General features: G+C 33.9%; 1 protein-coding gene across 6 annotated transcripts in view; it reads right to left on the bottom strand.

Moving 5' to 3' along the window:
• Positions 1–208: 208 nt before the first annotated feature.
• The window catches only part of Oct-TyrR (Octopamine-Tyramine receptor), a 47897-nt gene continuing 21491 nt past the window's right edge, over positions 209–26614 (bottom strand). For 4 of the 6 annotated variants that reach the window (XM_015982342.2, XM_008202568.3, XM_064356001.1 and 1 more), the window contains 3 exons: positions 15883–15922; positions 8370–8432; positions 209–2149 (listed from right to left, as the gene is read on the bottom strand). In XM_015982342.2, coding sequence (XP_015837828.1) covers positions 778–2139 — 1362 coding nt within the window. In that variant the 5' untranslated portion in view covers positions 2140–2149; positions 8370–8432; positions 15883–15922 and the 3' untranslated portion in view covers positions 209–777. 6 annotated transcript variants of the gene reach the window in all.

Here is a 26614-nt window from a genome sequence, read left to right as displayed (position 1 = left end):
AATACTTCTAATGTGGGGTTTAGACGGAACACTCTGTATATTAGAATAAAATACTGATAAAAAATAGTCATTTATTTCATTTGTATTGAAAGCAGAGAATTCAGGTTTTTTTTGTTATTTTCGATTAATTTTAATATTCATAATTAGTTACATTTGTAATTTTATCTTTTTATGAGATAAGTGTGAGAGTGGAAAAAATAAAAAGTCATTTAACAAAACGTTTGAATTTTATTGGTTTCTATTTATCATACATTCAAAACGTGATACAGGATGAGTCAAAAAGCGTGAAACGAGCGAAGGTGTAGCTTGATTACAGATAGTTTCGGCTTCATCCCATACCTAACAGATTTTATAAAATTTGCTTGAAGTAACTTGTATAAAATATATGCAATGTGGATGCACATTTTTAAAGCCTGGAGTTAAAAATGTGAATCTGAGGTAAATTTAACGCAATAGCAAGAGGGCGAATATCACACAGGTACAATTGAGAGAGTATTCTAATATTTATGTACAAGATCTGAAGCAAATGTACAATTTGAAGATGCCATTCAACATTAACAGTAAAAATAAGCGTAAAAGTTTGCCAAACCGGTTCGGAAGCGTTGGGCTCGAACACTTCGTAACAGATTCGGCAAATTAGTTCGATGATAGACATTACTTGGAATGCTGTATAACAAACATGAATTTTATTTAATTTACACCGAATGCAACTCTAGAAATCAGTCTTTGAAAAAACGCGGGAATTATCAATTAGTTGTCGACGGATATACCGGAAACTCACGGCTTCATCCCTAGAAGCTTTCTAAAAGCGCGCCGAAAGTCGAGATTAAAAATCGTATAAATAATGGGATTGAGCACGGAATTAATGTAACCTAACCAAGTGATAAAGTTCTTGAGTCTCTTGGAGGGGCAACAACTGGGGCAGAAAGGGATCGTTACATACATGAGGAAGAACGGCAACCAACACACCACAAACACTCCCATTATTATTCCAAGAGTTCGCGCCGCGCGTCTCTCCTTCGACAAGGAAATGCGTTGTTTCTCTTCGATGAATTGGTAAACCACTCCCGGCTTTTTCACCGTGGCGGTGGCTTCCGGCAACAAAACCTTGTTCAGCTGGGGCGAGTTTGACACCGTCGTGGACTCGGAAACTGTGATTTTGTGGTTGTCGGAAGTGCAAGGGTTGGAACCCCGCCGTTGCGAGATTGAGGAAGTTTCCGGATTGTCAGTTAGAGAATCTTCATGGACTAGAATCGGTTTGAGATAGGCGTTGTTGTCGACGTTGTCGTCTTTTCGCTTCTTCTTGGTTTTCTTCTTCTTGTCTTTGGGCTTGCCGTTGGTTTCGGGCTGCTCGTTATGATTGGTTTCGCTGCTGACACTCTCGCGATCATGCTGTGCTTCTTTGTTGCTGATCAGAGCCGATTGGTTCCGCGAGATTGCGTTGATTTTCGAGGCTTGTGCCCTCTCTCTCAAGCGGCGCTTCGTGGCGATGAAAATCTCAACGTAGACGATCGTCATGATGAACAAAGGGATGAAGAACGACCCCAGTGATGAGTAAATGACATAGCCTTGCCGTTCCGTTAACTTGCACTCTTGAATCAAGTGGAACTCGTCGGCTTCAGGCCAGTCGTTCCAGCCGATCAGTGGCGGAGAACTGATCACTAGTGACAAAACCCACACGCCTCCAATCATCAACAGGACCCTTTTCAGGGTGCGCTTTTGCGCGTAGTTAATGGGGTCTGTGATGGCCCAAAAGCGGTCCAACGCAATCGCACACAGATTCAGAATTGAAGCCGTGCAGCAGAGGACGTCCGAAGTCAGCCACATTTTGCAGATGTGGATGTCGAACACCCATCGTCCCAAGATCGACAGCATAACGTTCAGGGGCATGACGAGGATGGCGACTGTGAGGTCGGCGACTGCGAGCGACACGATGAAGAAGTTTTGGACGATTCGGAGCGGTTTGTAGGTGAAGACGCTGAGAATGACGAGGACGTTGCCGACGATTGTGACGAGGATGATGAGGGTGAGAGTGACGATTGTGAGGAGGGCTTCCCATTGGGCGACGTCCGTCTGGCCGAAAATCGTCGAAAAGTTGCCGGGCAGGTCGGGGGAGCAGCTGCTGTTTGAGTCGGACATGGTCGCAAAGCTGGAACAATAATGAGATTTGGATGGAGCTCAAGATCCAGCCGTTGGCACAGATTGCAAGATATTTCTTAACTGTTTTTTAAACTTATATATTTATTTTATGACGTCTTAAAACTCGTCATAACTCTTAAACATTTTCTAAATTGAACGTTATGCAATGTAAATTGTTAGAGCTCGTAATAAAAGTTATGTTCAATGTGCCTCAGTTCCCGTAACGAAGAGCAAAAATATTTTGCTGTTGTTGTTTTAAAAGCTACACTGCCTAAATGGACTTTTGTAAAAGTTGTTTACGTGGTACAGAGGGAAATAATGATATCCAACACTTTTTTAGTATTGTTGATGGCACATTCTTTTATCATTCTAATGAATACAAAAAAAAGGTTTCAGTCGAGAAGTTAAAAAAACAAAAATCAAGTTACTCCAGTCGTCGAAAGTGATGTTTTCATCTAATTAGGCCATTATTCAACAATTATATCTCAAGTTTTAATAACTGAGGTGGGTAATCAAAAAAGTAAATATTCTGTTTAATTTTTTTGTTGATAACATTTTAATATTTTTTATATCTGAATCCTAGATTATAAACTCTATTTTTAGACACGTTTCCCATAGCAACGGGTTTTCACTATTTTAAAACACGCTTCCCATAGGAACGTGTTTTAAATTAATGTTTTCACGCTTAGAATAGTGTTCTGAATTTTGAATAACATTCATACGAAAACGCTTGAAGTTCTCGGATGTCTAGGTATGTAACTCGCATACGCTCGTTGCATGAGGACAGCTCTCGAACTTTAAGCTTGTGCTTTCGCTCTCGTATTATTAATAACTACATATAACAAAACCCATTTTGTTAAGATCTTAAGGCCAATAAGTTAAAAATTTACAGGTTTAAGGGTGTAGGTTTCGTTTTTAATACAAAACATAATTTTAAGTATTACTCATCAAATTAAAGATTTTTTATTCCACAGGGCGATGTGTTGCCATATTTTGAAAAAAGTAAACCTCTTTAAAAAACGGAGAAAATGCATAAATGTTGATATTGAAAGCAACTTTACTCAGTTATTTTATAGTAATCAATCTGAGTTTTTGCAAAATAATTCAAAAGAATTTGTTTTTGTGATACAGGATACAGAGTGTCCCAACTAGCTCTGTATTTAAGAGGGATGCAGAAATAACTTTAAAACTAACATAAAATTTGGTCCCCTGTTTAAACTAAAATGACCTGTTTCAGCATTTTTTCCAAACTTTGACTAGACTGGAGGTTTTAGAGGGTGCAAATTTTATCTGGGACAGCCAATGTATTGTCATTGATGCAGAAATCGCGTTATTCATCAGTAAATTTAAAAATTCTTTTTGAGCTTTTAGCATTTATTACAAAATATTAATTTTCACCTAATTAACAAATGCCACGTAATAAAATACTGTTGTTTTCGAATTATCAATAAATACATTTCGTATTAAAATCTCCCATAGTTCATAGCTTTTGCCACAGTGGAGGGTCTTTTAGTCGCTACCTGTCCTTGTCCCAACTCAAGCAAAGGACGGATTGCGGTCACCGTTATTTTTGTGTAATTACTGTAATTAAAATTACCATAATAATTTCCGTTTATTTTAGAAAACCAGTGGCTGAAACATTACAGGGATAAAAGCGATTTTTTCACCTAACCATTTTTTTAAATAACTGCTTTGCATTACCTGTTCCAAAACTATAAGAATGCCAACGTCGCATTTTCTCTCAAAATTAGCTGTTATAAATTATTCGTGCACTTCAAAAAAATAATGGGTAATGTAATTTATACTTTCAATGAGAGATCTAAGCACTAGTAACTATTTTACAATTCTATCAATCTTATTTAAAAAAATAATTCGGTAAAATGCGACGTTGGTGTTTTTATAGTTTTGAAACAGCTAATATATTTATCCCAAAAACCTTAAAACTTTTTATAAGAAACATTCACCATGTTCATCGTTACCCAGGTTTTGTTAGGAAAATTTAAACACAAACATAGAAAAAGTTGTTTGGGCTTAATTTAGATTCACCTGATGATATTTTAAAGCAATTTATTAATCACGTCAACAGCGACGTTGGCGTTTTTATAGTTTTAAAGCTAGAGATTTGAGATTATTTAATATGCAAAATAATTTTGAACATACGACAAGAAATCTGATAAAATAATGTATGATTATTATTGTACCTATTATATTGCTCACTGTCTCCATAAATTATTGTGGCAACGTTTTCTTTGGAAACCATAAAGTTTTACAACAGATAATGATGTTAAGATAAGCGAACCTCACAATAAGTTGTTATGACAAGGATGACCCGAAATTATTTACGATACCGATCGGTTCGTCTGAAAGACTACAGCCTGTCTGTAATAAATCACACAATAAGCTTGCCTGGGTGATTAGATTGAAAGGGCCTTGCGGTTTGGAGTAATCATATTTAAAATTTAATGATGTACAAGAAAACTTTACTTTTTTGTTGTAATACAGCGTGCTCAAAAACTGGCGCACCAACTCAATGGTGTGTGGTAGAGAAGTGGTTACATATAATGGTAAAAATAGTAAAAAAATTCTTTGTATTAAAGTTATTGATAAATAACTAATTTTAGGTAAATAATATGTGGCAACGTTGTCTAACAGTCATGATCGCAATAGAATTTGATCAACAATGAAAATAAATTATTTTTGAAACGGTTTCCTAGGAAATAATTCCCAGTGTTGGCACATCTACACATTGTGATTTTTTGGATGAATTTTATTTTTTTTAAATTAAAAAAACTGCTAAAATCTGATAGTAAATTTTAAAATAATTATTCATCGTTTTGTTACGGAAAGATTACCTGGTATGAAACATAAAAATATAAAAAAGTAATGAAAACTAAAGAAGTTAACACAATAAGTTTGTAGCTCCAGATTTGGAGCACTTGCTTCTCAATAACGTACCACTGAGTTGGTGCGCCAGTTTTTGAGCACCCTGTATATCAGTAAATAAGCTTTTGTCATGTTGGAGATCAATATTTGACATTGAAATTGGTACATAAATGCGTAATTTTTGAGTTTTAAGTTCAAGTTTTTTTAATAAACAATCTTCACTAAATCAAACTTTTGTTTGTTTTTTCCTAGAAATTTCGATGAAAAACTAGTATTATGTTTTGTCAAGATTTAGATTTTAGTGATTTTTTTGAACGCCGTATTTTATTTAATTTATTTAGAACTTCCGACTTCTTCGTAATATCGCTGGGCATTTAATTTTTAAGTGCAGATTCATCTTTTAAAATCCGATCTGGATTAGCCTCTAAAAATTATATCTTTTTATACCTACTATCAGGTCAACTTCTTAACTTTTTAATAGTCACTTTTCAAAAGCTGTAACCGTTTTAAGCTTACTTCATACCTAAAATTTATTAACATTTCCATAAAAAATTACGTAAATTTTCCACCAAAAAAAGTTTTACTAGGGTGATGGAGGGTATTTTTATCGGTCATCAAATAAATAAATTTGTTATGTTTTATAAAAGTTTGGGCAAAAATAATGGCACAATGTAAATTGGTTGCCATTTTGTTAAAATAGATTTTGTTTTCTTGAAAAGATTAAAAAAAGGTGTAAAAGTGATGACGTTAAATAAAAAAATTATATCGGTCATATGCAAGGTTGTAAGGTGGTTTGTTGTGGTAAAAGCGATATTTCAAAAAGTCCAAAGGAAAAAGTTTTGCGTCCTCAGATCAGGCTAAAACGAACGTCACGCAACCGGCATTTCGTCAAACAACAGACATATTCTGACATAACAATAATTCTGCGTTCTTCAGGTGTGTGTTGCTTATTGACAACAAGTTTTCTATCCTTTAACAATACTTATAAGTACCAAAGCACAATGAGATTTGACTCAATTTGTAGAAATTATGGCAGAATTAAACTATATCATTACTTTTGCCCCTCCATGTATATGCTGTAACAAACTCAAAAGCACTAGGTCTCACGTTACTCTTTATAGACTTTGATTTATAGTCAAAATTATCTTTGTTCTATTATTATTGATTGTATGGAAGTATAAGCCTCAAACCATTTAGCTTTCTAATAAGTTTTCGGGGCAATTTTTACAATTCACTGGATTAAAATATAGTAGACAACTGATCTTTTATAATTTATGACCCTCGCTAACTCACCCCGTGAACGCAGGTAAAGACTGAACTCTGCTTAGTGTGTATGTGTTATTGGTTGCTTTTGGAAAAAAATAATTTACGTGCTGAAAACTGAGTTGTTCGTTCACACCCTTAAGTTCCAAGTTTCGTGGTGAAAATCATATTTTTCTAGTATTCTTAGTTTTGGTGTAATAAATGTTAAAAAAATTATTTATTTAAATAAAAACATAACATCCTCAAACAAATCGTACACACTTGGAACACACTCTATTAATTTTCTATATAAATTATAAAATGTATTAACATGTGAGAGTGGATAACCGACTTTTTGTTAACTCGCTGGGGGACCTTAAATTTAAAAATCAATATAAAACCAAATTTTGCATGGAATCATATGTAGAGCGATAAGAAAAAAATTGGCTTTATCTGCGATAGCAGCGCCCCGAATCATCATAAACAGTATTTATTGAGATCATTCAATTGCTTCGGAGTTTCGTGGAGGCGTCTGGCACTATACCGCGTTAGATTTTGATCGTACAACACTTAAGGTTGTAAGTTATAGGCCTATATCTCGGCGAAAAGCCGAGAAAAATTACAGCATGTTGCCTCCGCTTCCTGGAATTTACGACACAGGAATCTGCAGACAACAAACCCGGCGATATTTTTTATACTGTTTCGGTAAACGCAATGCAAAGTCATCGACTTTTTCAAGTAAGAAGTTAACTTATTTGTCCCGTTGAAAGCCCGCAGCTGTCAAGTTATATCGATGTTACAGCTGCGTTTCTACTCTTTTGTACAGCACTGGGGAGAAGGAGATAAAATAAATTCGGATAAAAAGTGTTTTAATACTTGAGCAAATCTAAAAATAGACGGAACGATAAACAACGTTGCGTAACATCGACCCGGCGCCTCCACCATTTTTAAACGGTGAGATCTGCACACAGCTAATGTTTCAAGAAAAACACGGCTCTTTTGTTAGCGAAGCTTTGAACGGTTTAAAACGTTCCATTCCGACTTTGAATAATGCAAAATGTCATTTCGGACTGTGTTGTGGCTGCAAATAATCAGGTGATGAATTGAAAAGCAAGCTCGTTTATCATTTTAAATGATTGACTTGCGAGTCGCGTTTTTGCCACTACAATTTACCTATCTTTAGGCAAGTTTCGGCAATAAATATTGTATGCGATGATTGTGAGACGCCGAGATTTGCGCAAACTTTCCACATTAAACTAAGTCACCCGAGGGCTCATAAATCAATGGAAAGTTTATTTTAAATTTTTGAAACCGAGCCTCTATTTATAGTTGTAGTAACTGACGTGTGAGGATTAATAATAGCCCCCGGTTTGGAAATAGCTCCATAATCTGCATAAATTCCTGTCACTTATTGAAAATTAATTATGATGTGTAAGTGCTGTCAGACAGTCGATAATATTGAAAGCACCTTTGAAACCATCACGGTGTTTATGTCAATAATTAATCTCAAAACAATACATATCCAACAATGGACAAAAAGTTGCTCCCAACGGACTGTTCAGAAAATTAGGTAACACTATAGTTGTTGCCGATGATGTATTTAACACGAGGGACACATTAACACTGGTTTTTGTTAACACAATCCTGCTCAAGCATAATTTCGAAATTATGAATAAGCATGAAGTGTTCTTTAATTTTGGAGCTTTTTCATGTATGCTCGGAAGGATTATTGTAAAGCCGCGTCGTGGCAGCTGCGAAATCCCAGCGATTTAATTTGAAGGCCATTTTTCGCTTTCAGTTTCAAGATTTAACATTGGTTTTCCATTGAAGAAAGTTGGTACGAGATGACACGATTCTTCCATTTGATTGAATCAAAATGAAACATTAAGAATTAACATCTGAATCGGAGACATAATCTAAACAATTTGCATTTAGGGACAAAAATTGGGAGACGGAACGGAATCTCAAATGTAATTATTTCGGTAATTAAAACGCCTTTCTCCGTAGCTCCAAACAGATATTGTGCTTGATTTTTTCCTTGAAATTTAAATCGACACAGCGCCGATATTAAAAACTCAACGTAAGCGCAACAAGACATTTTTTACCTTAATTACATCTTCGGGAAGCTCCCAACAATTTATCCAATCTCGCCGGTCTCTATTACGCTCCTGAAACAATAAACAAAGTTGTAATTTTTTGCAAAATTTGGTTTCACTTCAACAAGTGGATATTACTTTCAAAGAAACATTACTCAAGAGGGTGGAAATGAAATTAAATACCGCTCAACGTATTTTTCCACCAAAAATTATTACGCCAGAGAATCACAGTAATTACAAGACGCTTCTCTCCGTTAAAAATTCATCTTGACTGGCGTTTCGCGGCCCAAAGCTCATATGTTAAAATTAATTCCGCAGTTTCAGTTTAGTTGTTAACTTTGAAACGGTGCAGTTAAGTTAACGCTTTGATAAGCCGACTCATTAACTAAATGGGCTTACCGGATTTATATTTGCAAGACTTATCTAGTCGCTACCGTATTTAATGTTTTAAGAAAACCGGAGCTTTTATGTTTATACATATTTATACCCAACGTGCTTTGTATTCAAACCGGAGAAAATAACACTCCTTGGAGCCATATTGCGTTCTAATCTGCGAAAACGGGCAAAAGAATCGCACGTAAACACGGCCACTTCGAGGACCCCAATACTTAACAACAAAGAAAATTTAATATTTTTTTATTTAAATTTCAATCTTTGTTATTCGCTGGCTGAAATGCAAACACGTCCAACAAGAATACAACTCTTTTATTCATGTTGGTTTCAAGTTAAGTTGAAATTCGTTGTAAAGTTTATGTTACTTGGAATAACAAAAACATGTTTCATAACACTTTTCGGTCTTATTTGAAAATCTATGCTCAGCAGCACAATCAATCATACTTATCTCGTGTCCCTGAAACGAACTCGTGTAATACAATTATTAATTAGTTGTTGGGACTTGAATTAGGTCAACAAATGCGCCAAAACGTAAATTGCGACCCGATTTAATCTTGCAGGCAGCTAGTTTTACGTTGTTAAATAATTTGTTGATTCTGACGGATAAACAAATTCGAAATCAATTTATTATTTAGACATTCGAGCAAACAACCCAACGTTTGATCAAATTTTAAAGCTAGAAATACCGTTTGTTCTCGTCTAGATTTTTGAGCGAATTCACTTTGTCTGTTTGTTTAGTCTCTTGACTGCATAACGGATCTTTTATGATAATTCAATAAAATATGCAGGAAGAGCTGTATGTAAACTGTATCCAATCCTTATTGAATCAATGCCCAAGGTACAGGAAATTATATTAGCCTGCCTATATTGAATTTAAATTTAACGGGGAAGAGATTCGGAATACGATAGGAGCTTCCGGTGCGGACATAACTGTGCGTTTTGAGAAAACACGTGGCAAGAGGGCATTTGGGCAAAATCTTACTTTTATCGCGGTGTTTCACGTGCAAAATTTCTGATTTATCCGCGCAGAATTCATGTCCCGTGTAATAAATTTATTGTGGTCATGAATGCGGCCGTAATCCTCTATTATTTGTGATTTATTCGGCTTTTCACGCAAGTCGTCCGTTTAGAGAGTCGATTTCATGAAAAAGCAGCAGTTGGCGTGTTAACGATCACAATAAATAGTAAACTGGCGGCGATTAGGGTAACCTTAGAACGTTTTGATTGAATCGATCGTGTTTAAAGGGGAAAATAAGTTTGGATGGCAAAAGCGTTCAATCGTACTGGAGGCGTTCGCCTGGAAAATGACATGTAACTGATAAACTTCGAAAATTGTTCCAACACGTTGAGGTAATTGTTCAAGCGTGGCGCTTGGCACACAGTAATTTAAAGCTTTTCTTTCAATCGACAAACTTTGACTTGGATTAATTGAGGAAACGTCGAAAAATTCCGAACTGTTTGCGATTAATAAATCGGCCGTTATCTCGCGCACGTCGTGCTGTAAATATGGACCGTTAATGTCGTCATCAATTTTTAGATAAAATTTAAAATAGTAAGGCACAGCTTGTGCTTTTAAAAGCCATTTTCCCGCCGCCATAAACACCCAGATAGTGGACGGAGCAAAAGCTGCGCAAAAATAGGTTTAGGCGAATACATTTATAAATCATAAAAGTTTTAATCCGGCGGATTGATAAACTGCAGGGTTTAAAAATAAATGCAAAGCCCTGTTTATAAAACAAACCGATATTCTGCAGTCTGCACTGTTTAGCAACTCAAACTGATGCAAATTTCTCGCGTGGTGAATTATGGATTAATTTAACCCTCAGCTGCATACAGTTGTTGGGATGGATTGCAATTTGCAGGAATGATTTTTTCCCGTAAAATCAACAGGTGGAGGAACTGATTATTTTATCTTGGCCTGATTTGAAGCAGCACAATTACATTTGTGAATGCGGGTGTTCTTGGATTTTCCTTGATTTATTTGAGCGCTGGCGAAAATGTGGCCATTTCCCGGGATTTATACCGCAGAAAGGTCCCTAAAGTCAGGTCGATTTCGAAAATATTGTTGTTCACGCGAGGTGACATTGAAACGCGTGCGTGTTTCCGACTCTCCATAAATTTGATAAAGTGCAATTTGTGTTTAGGTTGGATTAATTGAGCGTGGCGTGCAAACTTGGAGAATAATGTGCCAGCCCTTATGAAAATTTCATTGCTTTAAATTACAGCGGGCCCAAAACACGATCATCTGATAAAAAGCGGACTTTTGTTGGCCGACCTGCGAAAATATTTTTGCTCGAGTAATGTTCTTCAAGTTTTTGCTTGAGGAGCTGATCAAAGAAAACTGCGAGCCCGAAATCCGAATATAAATATTCATTATGGAAGAATGGGGAACAGAGGAATGTTTGCAATGCCGAAAATACACTCCAAGTTGGTAAACTCACTTCTCAAAATTAAATTTGTACTACAATTTATTCCATATTCTGCGCTTAATACATAAATAAATATGGGAAAAATAAAACGTGCCCGATTTAAAATACGACCACCGCAATTTGAATAAAATAATTTACATGTTTTTATTGGAACTGGGAAATAACTCAATTGAGATTTGACACGATTTGCGGTTGCGATCAAAGACTGAACCGTTTCCTGACTTCCAACTAAACTGAAGTCTCGTAAAACGTGCTTTCAATTTGCGAAAAACACCACACGCAAATAATTCCAATCAATCGCCCGAATGTGGTGTTACCGGAAGTTACATATTGAATTTACTGATCCCGAAGTCCAGCTTTTTAATTAATATTTCCTGTTTGTGAGAGGAAAGTTCGATTTAACTTAAAAATTTGCATTTTCCAAGTTTTAAAGTCTCGAACTTGAGCTGGGTGTCTAATGAAAAGCTTAATCCGAATTGTCGCCTGCATTGTGTCGATAATCGGGAACTTTCCTCCAAATTTAAATATTGTTGTGACAGTTTCGTAACAGGAGGACGTCCCTCAGTAACCTAAGAATACTTTTCTCATGTAAAATTTCTCATATTTCGTCATTACTGAATCGCGTTGACATGAAAAAGAAGCCTTTTAAAATCTTTGAAAAAGCTGTAACGACTTTAATAGCTCAGGCTATCTATTTATGACAGCACATCGTAAAGAACTATTTTAATTAATTACATCTCTGATGAGCGGATGAATTATTCAAACGCAATAACGAATTAACAAATCAGTTCCACCCAAACGTCAAATCGTCCTGACGTGCCCTAATTGTGGAAATTTTCGTATTCGAACCCTTTCTGGGGTGCTCACAACTGGCAATCGCACGTACACATCCGGAAATTATAATTGTTATTCCAGTGACCTTGTTTGTATTATTTCCTCAGTGCAATTTATCGTCACTAAGAGGTGGACTGTAATTGACAGTTGAATATGACTAAGAAATCATAAATCAGTATAGAGTATATCCGGTTTATGAATAATGATAAATGATAAATGGGCTGTTTCGCATGACTTAGCAATAATTCACTTGCCCAACTTGTGAATTATTGAAGCACCGGCAAATATTCAAAAATCCAATCGGTTTTCATTTCATGAGATTCTGTTTGGATGGCCGATACGATCTAGTTCAATTCGACTGAGTGAAAAACTGAAAATTTTAACGAAAAATAAACAAGGCTATCGTTCAAACTCTAAAGCTCGCTCAGCTAGACAAATCGAAATTTACGTATGGGTAGTTGCAGCTAGTTTTTGTGGCCGAATCTCAAGGAAGCAGACTCCCTAACGAGGACCATGATGGATGAGAATAACTCGTCTCATTATTTAACTAACACGAATTGATCACTTTCTTGGACAAAATCTTGAACAAGGGACAATATCAAACTTTGATTTATTGCGACTGGCGGTTTCACGTAAAGTGGACCAAGCTGAAACCGTGATTTATTCAAACCAAATTTCAACAACGGAAAAGAATAGCAAAGCGAGAAACGCAACGCTTTAAAGTGCTATTTTCGATTTTTATTACACGAGTTGATGTGTTACCTATTTATTATATTTTACGAAACTGTGAAATATTCCTGAAGATGTGCCAGAAACAATTTATCAAACTAATTAGCCGATCTTGCTTTTCATATTTAATTCATTTGGCCTAAAATGACTAAATTTAACTAACAAACACTCCGCTAAAATAAAAGTCATCAAAACTAAATACGCAGAAATAATTTATCAAACTAATTAGCCGATTTTGCTTTTCGTATGCAATTTATTTGACCTAAAATGACTAAATTTAACTAACAAACACTCCGCTAAAATAAAAATTATCAAAACTAAATATAAAAATTAAAAAAGTTTTAAATTAGAAAAGTTAAACACAATTAGGATATTTAAAAGTTATTTAAGAAAAATAAATACAATGTATACTTAAATTTATAACAAGACGAATTTATATCAATTTTCAAAAAGTTTTTAAAAGCAATTTTTTTTCATATTTTATGTTTTAACGGAAATTGAAAATATGGTCCATTCTATACCATTAAGTTCTTTTCAAAATTTTCTGCAATGAGAAATAAGCGAGATAATCACTTCGAAAGGAAGAAATCATGACGTAACAACCGCCTCTCATCATAGAATCCTCTGTTATCACTTATCACTGAACCCTCTTAATCCCCAAAAACTTGACACATATTTGATTAATAAAATTTAAAAAAAATTATAAAAGCTTTGGGTTTGGTTCTCAATTTAAGAAAATAATTCTGTAATGCCGTATTTTTACGAGTATGACTTATGACCGTTCTCAAAGCTTTTATAAATTTTAAAATCCTAGTTTAAAAGCAAAGATTTTCTCCTCTTATAGAAAAACATTATTTTTTAATTTTTAGTGAATATTTTAAATAAAAGCTTTTTAACCTTTACTTATTCTAAACGTCTTTTTCTCTGAAATTTAGTTTCGCCGTATTATTCTAACACCACTATTTTGCTGATTTGTGCAAACTTGTTTAGTATGTGATAGAAAACAGCTGTTAGAATTGAAAGCACATCCTAACCTATGTTCTCTATCGTCCAAGATAAATGAATTTAAAAAAAATAGCAACATTTTTTGTAACGAAATGTAATGAAAATGATTAGGTATTGATATATTTCCCAATGACCAACATACCGTTAATGGTGGTATAAGTTACGGTATGTACACAACGAAAACCCATGTGTAAACATAACCCAAAACTTCAAAACCCCATTAGGAGGTATTTAACTACATAGAATTGCATTGTCACGCAAATTAAGTAAGTATGCAAAATTTCAATTCATTGGGGCAACGGGAACCCCTTTAAATTTGGCTCCAAAAATATGAAACAGACAGACAGACAACAAAGCAAGTTAAATAAAAGCTTTTAATAATAATAATAATAAAAACTTTAAAAAAACCGCTTTATCTTAAATGAAAACGCTTATTACAGTAGCGAAAACCGTTTTTCTGTATCTGCTCTCTAACTCAAGTTATTTCCATTTAAGTTGAAATTATGACGTCATAACCGCCTACCAAGGATTTGGTCCAACATTATTAAGACAAAAAGTTTTGTGTCACTGTTAGAGTTTATTAAAACTTGTAAAATTTCTCAGATGTTTTCGCAAAGTTCAATACAAAATTTGGAACTGAAATTAGTCGAAAAAGCAGTTAGCTTTTGATTTTGTGAAAGATGTGAAAAATGTTTAAGTATGTGTCAGGTTTTTAGTGGTTGAGAAAGTTCAGTGATAAAAATGAGAGGCGGTTGTAACGTCACCATTTCTTTCTTTCGAAGCGGTTATCTGGCATATTTCCCCACCGCAAAATTTTTTGAAAAATTTATGAATATTCTTAATTTCCGTTAAAACATAAAATAGGTAAAATAAGTTGCCAATTTCTTTAAAAATCGCGGTCTTTAAAAACAATATCTTCAGTCTAAAATGTAATTTTAAGAAATAAAATTGGAAAAACAATTTGTGGTTTTATTAAGATTTTTAATGGCTAGTAACTGTTAGGCGTCCCTTAATAGAAAATTCAGAATCAACGTAATTGTTGAGAAGAATCCCCATTTTTTCCCAAAACTTTGCCATTTTTCAAGTTTTTTGCGACCTCCTTCGTTCAGAAATAAAATCGTTGCAAATTGCTACAATAACGTCTTACATTTGCTAACATCGAAATGTATTCTCTTTCAAGCCAAATGCATTTGAATAAGACATTATCATGTGCATATCTGAAACCCTTGTTTCAGCTAAGTACGAAATAATCCTTTTAGTTTTCGTAGGAACGACAAAGTGTTCAAGTCGTATTTCCAATACAGCACAATTTGTATGTGGGCATAAATGGAACCCTTTTTATGCAAATAAGCCTCTGCACTTCGGTGCACGAAAGTTGGAGATTTCAAAGAGCATTCCTGATTTAATTGATTATTGTTCCGAACAAAGGCTTCCAATCTGGCGTCTAGTTCCTATTTGGATTTGATGTAAATTTATAAAAGTTTGCGAAAGTTTTGAGACGTGCGACCTCGAAACTAAATGATCAGATTGATGAAAGAATTTAGTCCAAATAAATCGTTCAATTACTTGTAATTGCTAGTTTGTTGGAGATTTTTCGTGTTTGCTGTTTATAATTGAAATATTTATTATCTTATTTACCTCCAAACTAGTCGATGATTAGTCGCTCATTCGACACATGAGCTGTTGTTTACAAATGTTTTTGAATGTGCAAACCAAACAGCAATATTTATGCTAAATTGTAATTATCTAATGTTGACGCTCCAGCATAATTACGTTAAATAAATGAAGCGCGGAAATTTGTCATTTTTGATTCATTTTTTAAATAAGTTACATCGTTTACTTGGGGGAAAACTCTGTTATTTTCCCTACGTTGCACACGATCCCGACTGCGTGTTCTGTAAATTAATCAAATTTTGGCACACTTAGTTAGAGAATTAAAGTTCCCGCAATGAAAATTGTCAAGCTATTTGTTTTAATAACACGGAATGTTTGTATAAATTCGGTTGAGGTATTTCCATATTGCATATGTTGCAATATTACGTTTTTTATGCCAGACGAATCTGTTCCGGTCTGCGTCTAGAGCTCGGTTTCAAAGTTAGTCACAAATTTCCTAAATTGCAATTATAACTCACCGTAACTGCGGATTCTGCGGCAAAATCCTAATTGGTCCATCTGGAAAAGAGACGTTAATTAGTTGTATGGCGCAATATTAAAATTGGTTTGGCAAATCGTCAAATCAAGAGATGAAGCAACAGATTTGTTGCTTTGTCACCAATGCGACGAGCTTGCATTTCTTTGAAAGCTGTCTCAGTTCGGTTTTTATTTTTCGTGAATAAGAGAGAATTTTTATATAAGTCCCGGGTTTCTGCGCTACACATGTTGCAATTACGTGTCATTTAAAATTTAAACAGGCTAATTCCACAGCGTTTCAGTTACGAAGATAAATTGTATTTACTGTAAAGCAGTCGGATGAGATTATTGATCAAATAAAGAAAAAGCATGGAACTTTGCTTTGGCGCGCAAATTGTGATTTGTGTTGGAACGAGGAGTTGCCACCAAATATGTATGCATGTCCACGGAAACTAAGTTCATGAAGTGCGGTTTATCGGGCCGGAAGTTTATCGACATACTACTATATCCGGTTGAAAACTTTCCCCAATGATGATAAACAAAGATACGTCTTATCTAAACCTTAATTCCGTGTCATCGCGGAGCTTCCGAGCGAAGACTTTTCCTTATAAATTGATATAAACACTCACTAAAGTTTTTACATACAGTGACCCAGGGGTGCGTAATCGATCCACAACTTTTTTTATTATTTGAAATATTGCTATGCCGTTTTTACTGCCCAAAAGATCGACTTAAAGTCCACAAACTAAAAATATTTTTATTGTACACAGGCTGTTGTATACAGGGTGGTGAACCAAAGTTATATTTTTTTAAATAGAACACTTTATATATTTTTAATAGGAATCTACGCAAAAAAATAATGTAACTTTATATAATTTATATTATGGGTCTATTTCTTTTCGTTTTCGGAATTATTCAATTTTCTGTTATAAAAAAGACTAATTTTTTAAAAATTATTGCGAAGTCGCCTGTGAATATTTTCCGGAAAATTTGCTACAGAAAAAGTCACAATACCCTGTGGTTTTAGCAGTTGTCGAATTTTAATTGAAACGCAAAAAGTTGAATAACTCATTTTTTTCAAATAGAACATCATGTATTTTTTTTACACGTATCGATAGCATTTTTTATAAACTTTCTAATGATATGCGCTTTGTGTGGCAAATTTGAAATATTTTCTTAAAGTGTTCGAACATTTTTTTTTTCTTTATTTTATTACTAATACTTGATGAGCAAAACTGATTTATGTATCATGTAATAATTAGATTACTAATGTAATTAGTCACATTAGTACATATCAAGAAATAAATTATCATTTGACTTATATTATATTTGATTATAGGATAACAAATTTTCTAGTAATGAAATTTTTTTTTTTGAAAAATCTCGAAAAATATTTTAAACTTGCTATGCAAACGCCATACCGTTAGAAAGTTTATCAAAAATGCTATCGATACATGAAAAAAAGCAGGGTGTTTAATTTGAAAACAATTACGTATTCAACTTTTTGCGTTTTGGCGCACTCTGTATATTATTTGCGTACTTTATTTACTAAAGCTATAAGGTATTATGAATTTTTCTGTTGCAAATTTGCTGGAAAATATTTATAGGCGACTTTGCAGTTATTTTTAAAAAATTGGTCTTTTTTATAAACAAAAACTGAATAATTCCAAAACGAAAAAAAGATAGTTTAATAGTTTATATATAAAGTTACTTTATTTTTTTGCGTTTTGCGTAGATTCCAAATATGCAAAAATACAGGGTCACTAAACAGTATGGATACAGTTAAATATTATAAAAACTATTCATCAAAACTTATTAAAATTTGGTATATGCTGAAGAGTATATAAATTGTATCGTTTCAGATGTTTATTAAATTTCTATCTCCATTTGTTCTTTAGACACAAGGCTAACTTGATGTTTTTACATAGCAACAAGGGTCAAATTTAATATTAATTTAATAATAACACATGCATACCTTAGTTTGATCGAAACTATATAAAAAAAAAATCGAAAATTTTGAAAAATGTAAAATTTTATTTGCCCTAAAAATGTTGTCTTTACGTATCGTTAGCTTATTAACCAAAAAATAAGTAAAAGTTAAACATATTTGTAAAAATAATATTTTTAACTGAAAAAGAACACGTTTTAATTATGACATTTTAAACACGGAATACTTGACGTTTATGCTACAAACGATGTTTAGACTGATTTCCACTAACTTCTTGGCTTTCTGTCTCCATGATAAACATGAGAATTTTTTTCGCTCAGTTTTACTTGAATGTACCATTATTAAACTAATTATTGCACCCAAGTTTAATTTTTGCCTAATATACAAGTGACGGATATCGTTAATAACAGTATTTTCAAAGCTAACTTAGTTTTACTATTCCAGAAAATTTTTGAATTTTAATTTTTTTACATTTTAGTAAAAGTAAAGGTGGATGTTATGTTACATCATGAAATTCAGAAAAAAATGCTCTTTTAAAAATGATTAAATTTGACCCTTCATGCTATTTAAAAAAATCAAGTTAGTCTTGAATTTTCCAAATAAATAACGATAAAAATTTGAAAAAGCTCTTAGATGATAGAATTTAAACACTTTTAACTGTTCCCCAAATTTCAAGGTTTTCTGTTAAACCGTTCTGAAAATATTTAACTGTATCCATACTTTTTAGCGACTTTATATATAAGGTGTTCGGTGTTCCATTTAAAAGAATATAACTTTGGTTTACCACTCTGTACAACAACCTATGTACAATAATAATATTTTTTAAGTCGGTTTATTGAATAATAAAAACAGCATAGCAATATTTCAATTCCCAAAAAGTTATAGACCGACTAAACACCCCTGGGTCACTCTGTATTTTGCCACAACCGGCAAAAAATAAATTTCCGTCCAATGCAATTACAAGGCGACTGTAAAATTCACATCAATTCTAGTTTTCTTTGATGCTCGAAAAAGTGAGGGCCCTTTTTGCGTTAATTATAATTATTCGGTGCTAAATTCTCATCAAGGCTACGTCGGGAATTTAACATGAATAACGCCCTTCTTTAATTAAGATGATTTAGTGATTATTATTTTCTTCGCCCGAGTCGATGCGACCTGAATGCCAAAACAAGCTTTTCAATGGATTGCATTTAAAAATTTCTGAGGAGCTATTTCAAGTGCTAGGATGGTTCGTAATTACTTGTATTCAGAGAAACACGTTTGAAATATTTTTAACTAACGTGGGCGATAAGGTCAATTGGCATTTGGCGAAAAATTGCGTTCTTTAATATCTTCTTTGGAAATATTGGGGATTTATGGTAAATGGGTCACGTTCGAAATAGTTGCAACTAATGATGTTACGTCAGGCTCGCTTAAAATTCATCCTAAACAAATCCCGAGTATATGCCGAGAGCAAAATCGCCTTGTCAGCTACAAAGGACGACATGACCCTTACGACGTCCCTAATCCCTCAGGATCGGTTATAAAGGCATGCCTTTGGCTTTTGTTTCAGTTATAGCTAATATGAGCATCAGCATATTACAAAGTTAACGAATTCACTTTTAAAAGCCCTCGAAACAACTCAATTCATTACTAGAAAAGGTCAATGGACAAAATTTAATTCGCTTTTACGAGCCCAGGGCCCGAATTAAGCGGTCGAGAGGGACGACACCCTGATTTTGACTTAATTGAAATGAGTTATTTTTCGTGCGGTTTATTAGTACGCCCCTCGCGCTAAACTATTTTTTAAATGGAACTTATTGTTAAGCGTGCAGCCGCTAGGTTTTCGTATTGTGTTGACGTCAAATTTTCGTGACTTTATTGAAATTCCAGATGAAGTGAAGCTCCGTGTTCGGAGCTTTTCAAATAAGACGTTGCCATGGCTGCATTAGATCAGGCATCAAAAGTATTTCGTTTTTGATGATTGGTCAATTGAATGTTCTGAATACTGTGTTTGTGTTAAATCCGGTCTTGAATAATCGCAAACTAAGTTAAACGTCAAAAGCGTTATTATCTCTGCGATACATCAAAACTTCGCTAATGGATAAAACTGAATACAAAAGCTACCATCGATTGAAAACTGAAATTTGGGGCGCAATCGACGCTCTTTCATCAATATAATAAGCTTATTAAAAGATAAAATCTAGAAGTAAATAATTTCTTCGACTTGAAAACATCAAAGATTCCCAGCTTTGTATTTCTTATTCTAGGATAATTAATGGCAACTTCTCTCCAGGATTTATCCTCCGAAACCGTCATAAATTCCCAACTTTTCTAAAATACGTCGGCAATGAACCGAATTTCTGGTGAAAGCCAAATTAATTTCACGCATGTTTTACGATTTCAAGTGCTACAAAATTTTAATTAGATCCTGTGTCGTTGGTAAAAAATTCGCGTCTTGTTATTGCAAAGCTCGAGGTGAAGTAAATAAAAACAAAGCGAGCTTTCACACCAAGCCAATGTAAACTTATGAGTATGCATTGCACGAAATCCTTTAATAACTCATCTTTTTTTATGCGGCAAGTGTGGCGTAGCCGAAGAATATGCAAATTTGTTTTAAACGCATTCTAAGAATTTCGCAGAAAGCGCGGTTTTGGCAGTGGGAGATTCATCACCGCTTTTTAAGCAAAAAACCTAAAAAGACCAATTTTTCTAAGTATCTTGCTCACAGAGTGATTCAAAAGTACCGCACAATCTCTTGGGCGCTGATAAAGGACATCAAACTGATTTAAAAGTTCCTATGACAAAAAATTGTTTAAGTCTTTTTTCAACGTTTTTTCTCCGTTATTTGTGAACAGATTGTTATGAAATTTAGAATGCACATATTTTAGGAGGTGGTCTTTCAATTAGGGGCAAAAAAATGACCTCAAGTTAAAAAATGAAATTTTAAAACACATTTTTTTTATTTAAAATAAAGCCAAATTACTGTTGGATCATTAAACCCCGAAAAATAAATGGCCACACAAAAAATTAACCAAATCGCTCGGCTGATCCAAAAAAAAAAATTAAATTTTGTTGTTAAAAACTTAATCCAAATTTTAATAGTAATTTGGGCAGTTATCTTTTGAAACAATTGATGAAGCATTTCTATGCGGCATTTTTTGTACCACTGAAAAAACTGTCAAAAGTGTGCGCGCTGTCAGAAAAGTAAAATTGTTTTAATTTGGTGTAATTACTTTAAAAACCAACAACAGTGGCTGAAATTTTTGTGTTGTTGAAAAAGGAATCAATATTCGCCTATGAAAAGTGTCGTTGGACTTTTTGGGAAATGTTATTTATGAAATTTAAAGTTCAAAGAATCGTCAATAATTTGAAGACAAAGGAAGCATACCTGAACTAAATCGAGTGAGGACAAAACACGTCACTGGAAACGAAGCAATAGTTGGGGCTGTAATTCAAGCTTTTGAAGAGAATCCAATCAGCAGTGTACAAAACATTTCCAAAGTCCTGATTGTTCAAGTGTCTAGAATTTTTCAGTCTTTTAGTCTTTTTTGAAAGAATTAAAGCATCCAGTACCAAAAGTAAGTCAAAAATATTGTTTTTTAACTTTTAATGGGTGAGAGATAATTGTGAAATGTCCCTTGCATGAAAATTACCTTTCTGCGAGTAGGATTGACCAAAATTCAATGGTTGTGCTCATTTGTCTCATAGAGATCTACGCTTTTGCATCTGTACCCACGTTTAACAGTTTGTTTCTCATTTTTCTCGCGAAACAGACGTCTTCCACGAACGAGTTTTTTCTGAGAGCATTTTTCACTGACGATAATTTTTTAATAAAAGTCTTAAAAGGCTTAACATTTTAAAAAGACATGTAAAAATTACGTTTTTAAGACTTGAGTTTTTGTATTAACTGGATTTTAATCTTTATCTTCTAAACATATCTACATTTTAAATTTCATAAAAATCCGTTGACAATTATCTGAGATATCAGGCTCGAAAGTCTTAGCTGAGACACCCTGTACAGCTCTCCAAAGTGAAATTTTTAAGTTATTTTTTTGATGCTTCAGATCATATTTTTGACTTTAGTTAGCGGAAACGACAGCTCTTGCAACATTAAATAAATACCTTTTGAAAAAAAATCAACAATTAATGTGTAATGATGTGCAAAACAATTAAAAAACTTGTAAATTCGACAATAGATTAAATTCAACATCTTCGGAAACAAAAGAGCAACAATCGATACCGTTGCTAAAGAAAACAAATTTAAAAGTATATTAAAAAAAGTTGTCCTTGATTGAACGTCTTTTATTACCACACAAGAGTTTGTCCCACACTTTTGAATCACCCTGTATATTATTTTTTAAACTGTCGAACAATTCTGAATAAATTCACGTGCATATTGGGAAAAATGTAAAATACATTTTGTGCAACAATTAGTTAGTCAGTTAATTATTATAGACTCAGCTTGTATACCTAATTCTCCCAAAAGTTTTTTCTAAATCACAGTTTCCAATCCAACAATTTCATGGCTATCAAAGGCATCAGGAATCTTTTTGAAATCGCAATTAGTTTTCAAGTTTTCTGGACTGGGACTGGGAAAAGAGAGGAACATTTTCTCAAACCTAAAATCTTGACTTTGCACGTTTGATGTTGTGCTAAGTTGTAATAATTGAAAGGCATAAAAACCGCTGTTCCGGTTTAGAAAAATCGTTCCAGATGCTACATTCAGAGCTAAGAGCTCCGTTTTACAGAAAATGCAAGTGATGCGCTGTCAAATAAGCTCAGAAAGAGGGATATATGAGATCGCAAACTTGTAGCAACATTCCATCAGTCAAAAGAAGTCAACGAGATTTTAGAGTGGAGGGCGTGACATTGCAGAAGTTTATCTATTTCTGCAATTTTTGGTTGTGGATGTATAATTACGGTGAAACTAATCGACATTTCAATTTTTTAATTCCGAGAACTAATTCTGTAAGAGCTTTCTCGGAGCTGAAATATGAAAGCAAGAAATCGCTGGGGTGTACCGAACGTCGAAACTGAGAGAAATAATTCCTTGTAAGACGCCCGAGATTTGTAAAAAATCGAACCTAAAGGATAAAGAGAAGGAAACGATTGTAAAATTGGCCGCAACAGTGGTTGCAGACAGGTTGTCCCCGGGCAAAAAACTTGAAATAAAGTCCCTGGAAAAAAATTGTTTCGTTCTGTTCTATTAATAAAAGATTTCATTGATTTTTGGTTTTTGACCCGGAAGAAGGCCATACACTATCGAAATTAAAATCAAAGTGTGAAAGCGCACTATTTTTCACGCAACAAAAGAGAAATGACGGCTATTTATCTTTTTGCCATGTTTAAAAAAGCAATTTATTACCATCGACGTAAGTTAAAAGCTTTTGCTTGGTCCAATTATTGTTTTTATGCCTCCACGAACACACACCGCCTTTTCAAGGTCAAATTTAACTTGTTTCCGAAAATTGATTTACTTTCAAGAGTTGGTGACAAATTGTGACAATAATGGAATAGCGCAAGTTGAAAGCTCTCCAAGAATGCGACGAGCTTTTCTCTAGTTTCAAATTTGTTTCAAGTGTTTAATAGACACGATAATTAAGTGATGAGGTCACACCACGCTGCCTCCGACGCCGCCACCACTGCTCCTATATTCTTGAATACAATAGGACGGTGAGAACTTTAAATTGATTTCTCGCCCTTGTCGCTTTCACATTCCGGCGTTTGGCAGCTCGGTAATCAAAGCACTTGACCGTGGCTGTGTTGCTAACAAACTCTTTATGTCCACTGTCGTTCCCAAATTAAACCTTCTTGTGGGAGAATTTATTTACTTCCACGGTTAATCATTTATCTACTTGTTCGACTTTGAGAGATAATGTTGGAGAATTAAGCCAGAAGGTCAAAACCCAGCAAAACAATTTTTTTCGCCAATTAATAACAAAAAGCCCGGCTTGACTCCCACACCTGCTGTCTTATTTTTTGTATACATCGGCTTTCCGTTATTGATCGCGCAGCTTCCGGCCATATTTTTCTATAAAAAAGTCATCAAAGTGCGAAATTTACGATAAAAGCACTCCTATCATCCGAGGACTCTTAATTTCGCCAGTTCCGAAGCCTTTGAATTAGTATCGCTCGTATTTGCTTACCGAATAGAATGTGCGAAGGGATTTCAGGAGAATAGAATCTTTTAGAGCTGTCGAGTGCGAGCTTTGAATACCTATCGGGTACCATCATGTATTCGCTGATCGGTGATTTCATGCGACAATTGGGATCTCGACGAAATGATGGAATTTTCGAGCGAGCTTTTGGATAAAAACTATCTATCGGGTGACCACACAAATCCGCTTCAGCGCGATTGGTTTGAGACGACTTAATGAAAGAGAAACGAGGAGCATTTGTTTGGCTTTGTAGAATCGCAAAGGATGCGTTTCGGTGAATCTCTGCACTTGAGCAACAGTTTCCAAAAATATGTTTTTATTGGATAATAAATCCAGGCTGACAGTACAAAGCGGCCTAAGAAAATTTATCGGCATATTTTTGTAAAAACCAGGGACCGCCGCAACAGTCCATTCATCACTCAACGGAAAAATAGCTGCACAGGCAGCACTAGGCGAATTTAATCCACCTGGCGTTTGCATGTTTTTCTAATTAACACGTCCTATTGCTGTCACATTTTTAAAAAGCCTCTTCATGCAAACAAATATTTCAGTGTTCCGCGAAAACAAAGGGATTGTTAAATTTCCCTAGAGCTATCCCTAAAAATAATAATACTTAATAGGTCTATATTGAGAGAAAATATAAAACAACACATAATTCCGGGAGGCGATGTCTATCAAAGGACCATTTAGCTCAACCCCAGGAAAACAAGAAAAAAGAAAAAAACATATATGTACAAACACAATCAACAAAAGTTGAAAAACTGGATATAATAAAAAGCAAAATCCTAAAATTAATGAAAATGAAAATAATACAATATAAATAAAGAGAAATTATCGAATTTATTTAGGCCAAAAATAAATCGGCATTCGATATTTTAGTCTAGGTGACATGGTCGGCCTGTCATGGTCAATTTATTTTAATGTACACTAGTAATAAACGAACAACATATTTTTATCCCAAAAACTTTTTAACACCTCTCTTCATAATACTTTAAATATTGATGGAAACATTCACCATGTTCATTTCAGGTTACGTTAGGATAATTTAAAAACAAACTTAGAAAAAGTTGTTTGGGCTTAATTTACAATCATCTCTGATAATATTTTAAAGCAAATAATAGTTATTTATTGTATAGAAGTTTTAGAAAGCATTTTATTTACGCAAGAATGTTTATTGTGACTAAAACACAAATGCAATACAACGACGCTTTATCACCACATTAAGAAAATGTAGTTAATTGAAGATAAATTAAAAATATTCACAGGCTTTGTCTGGTAGTTATAATTACTAGTTGCTATGGCAAAAGTAGAATAAAGTTACTTTATTCCACTAGTGAATAATACGTCACTTTATAAGTATGCTGCATATTATAAGTGTGGATAAAACTCCAATTATAATGTGATTGTGGATAAAATATTTAACAATTTGTTAATCACGTCAATAACGAATGCCAAGGACACCACAAAAAAGACCGGATCAAAACTTTTAGAATTAAAAATTCTCAAAAAATTGCACTGATTAGTGTCATTTTCTCTTACTGTAACCACCAGCAATCGGTTAACATATTTTTATCCCAAAAACCATGGTGTACCTCTTTTTATTAGACACTAACTCTTGATGAAAACGTTTACCTACAATTTGATCGCTTAAGTTTCCCAGGTTTTATTAGAATAATTTTACCACAAAAAAAAAACAAAAGTTTGGGCTCAATCTATATTCATGTGACGATATTTTAAGGCATATAAAATGTTTAACAATTAGTTTATCACAGAAACAACAAATGCCAAACTAGACACCAGAAACCAATTTTCAAAATTTTAGTGAATACATATATAGGCTGTTCCTAAATCCTACATTAGAAGTATTGAAAGTTCTAATAAAGATATTTATTTAAAAGTTGGTACTCAGCCATAATTCGTTGAGTTCTGCTTAATGTAAATATTTTTAAGATGGCGGCACTTCCGGTTATACCGGAAGTCGCTATCAACTTTTTAAATTTAAATAGAAAGCTGTCTTTTACTTCGTTTTTGGATCAGTTGAGTTATTTTAAATGAGTTTTTGTCAGCTTTTCCTATAGCTAAGTTTAACCGTTTTCGAAGTATTTAAGATTTTTTGAAAATTTTTGGATTACCACCTGTCACTTAAAAAATCGGTTACTCCCTTAGTTTCAGAGATTTTGAATTATATTTGGAAAGTTAAAATAGGAAGCCTATATCTGTTCTCCAGTGTGTTCAAAATTGGAAAAGAAATTAACAAACGCAATAATTTTAAGGTTAAGTTTGGACAATTTCAAGTACCCATAACTCAATTTTTTCAAATAGGATGTTCCAATTTTTATTTTACTAGATGGAGGAAGTTTTTTTCTGCGTCGATCTAGATGAGCATTCCCTAAACCCATCTGTGATAACTGAAAATTTTCAAGTTATGTTGGATTTTTTGACATTGTTGAAAATTTCTTACTAACCACAGATATATTTGCATAGTTTGCTATAAAAACATTTCTTATTAAAAAACAAGACACTCTGTTCAAAATTGTGTTGTTTATCCTGTGAATACAAAATAAGTTCATTGAGTATTGGTTTAAAAAACTTTAATTTTTCACACTTTCTCTCTCGTTTCCATGGCAACCTTTAAGAAACGACCAA

Source organism: Tribolium castaneum, chromosome 4 (genome assembly GCF_031307605.1).
Source record: "Tribolium castaneum strain GA2 chromosome 4, icTriCast1.1, whole genome shotgun sequence".
Classification (NCBI taxonomy): Eukaryota; Metazoa; Arthropoda; class Insecta; order Coleoptera; family Tenebrionidae; genus Tribolium; species Tribolium castaneum.
Note: the sequence above shows the minus strand (reverse complement) of the source record. Positions and strands in the feature narration are given on the sequence as shown.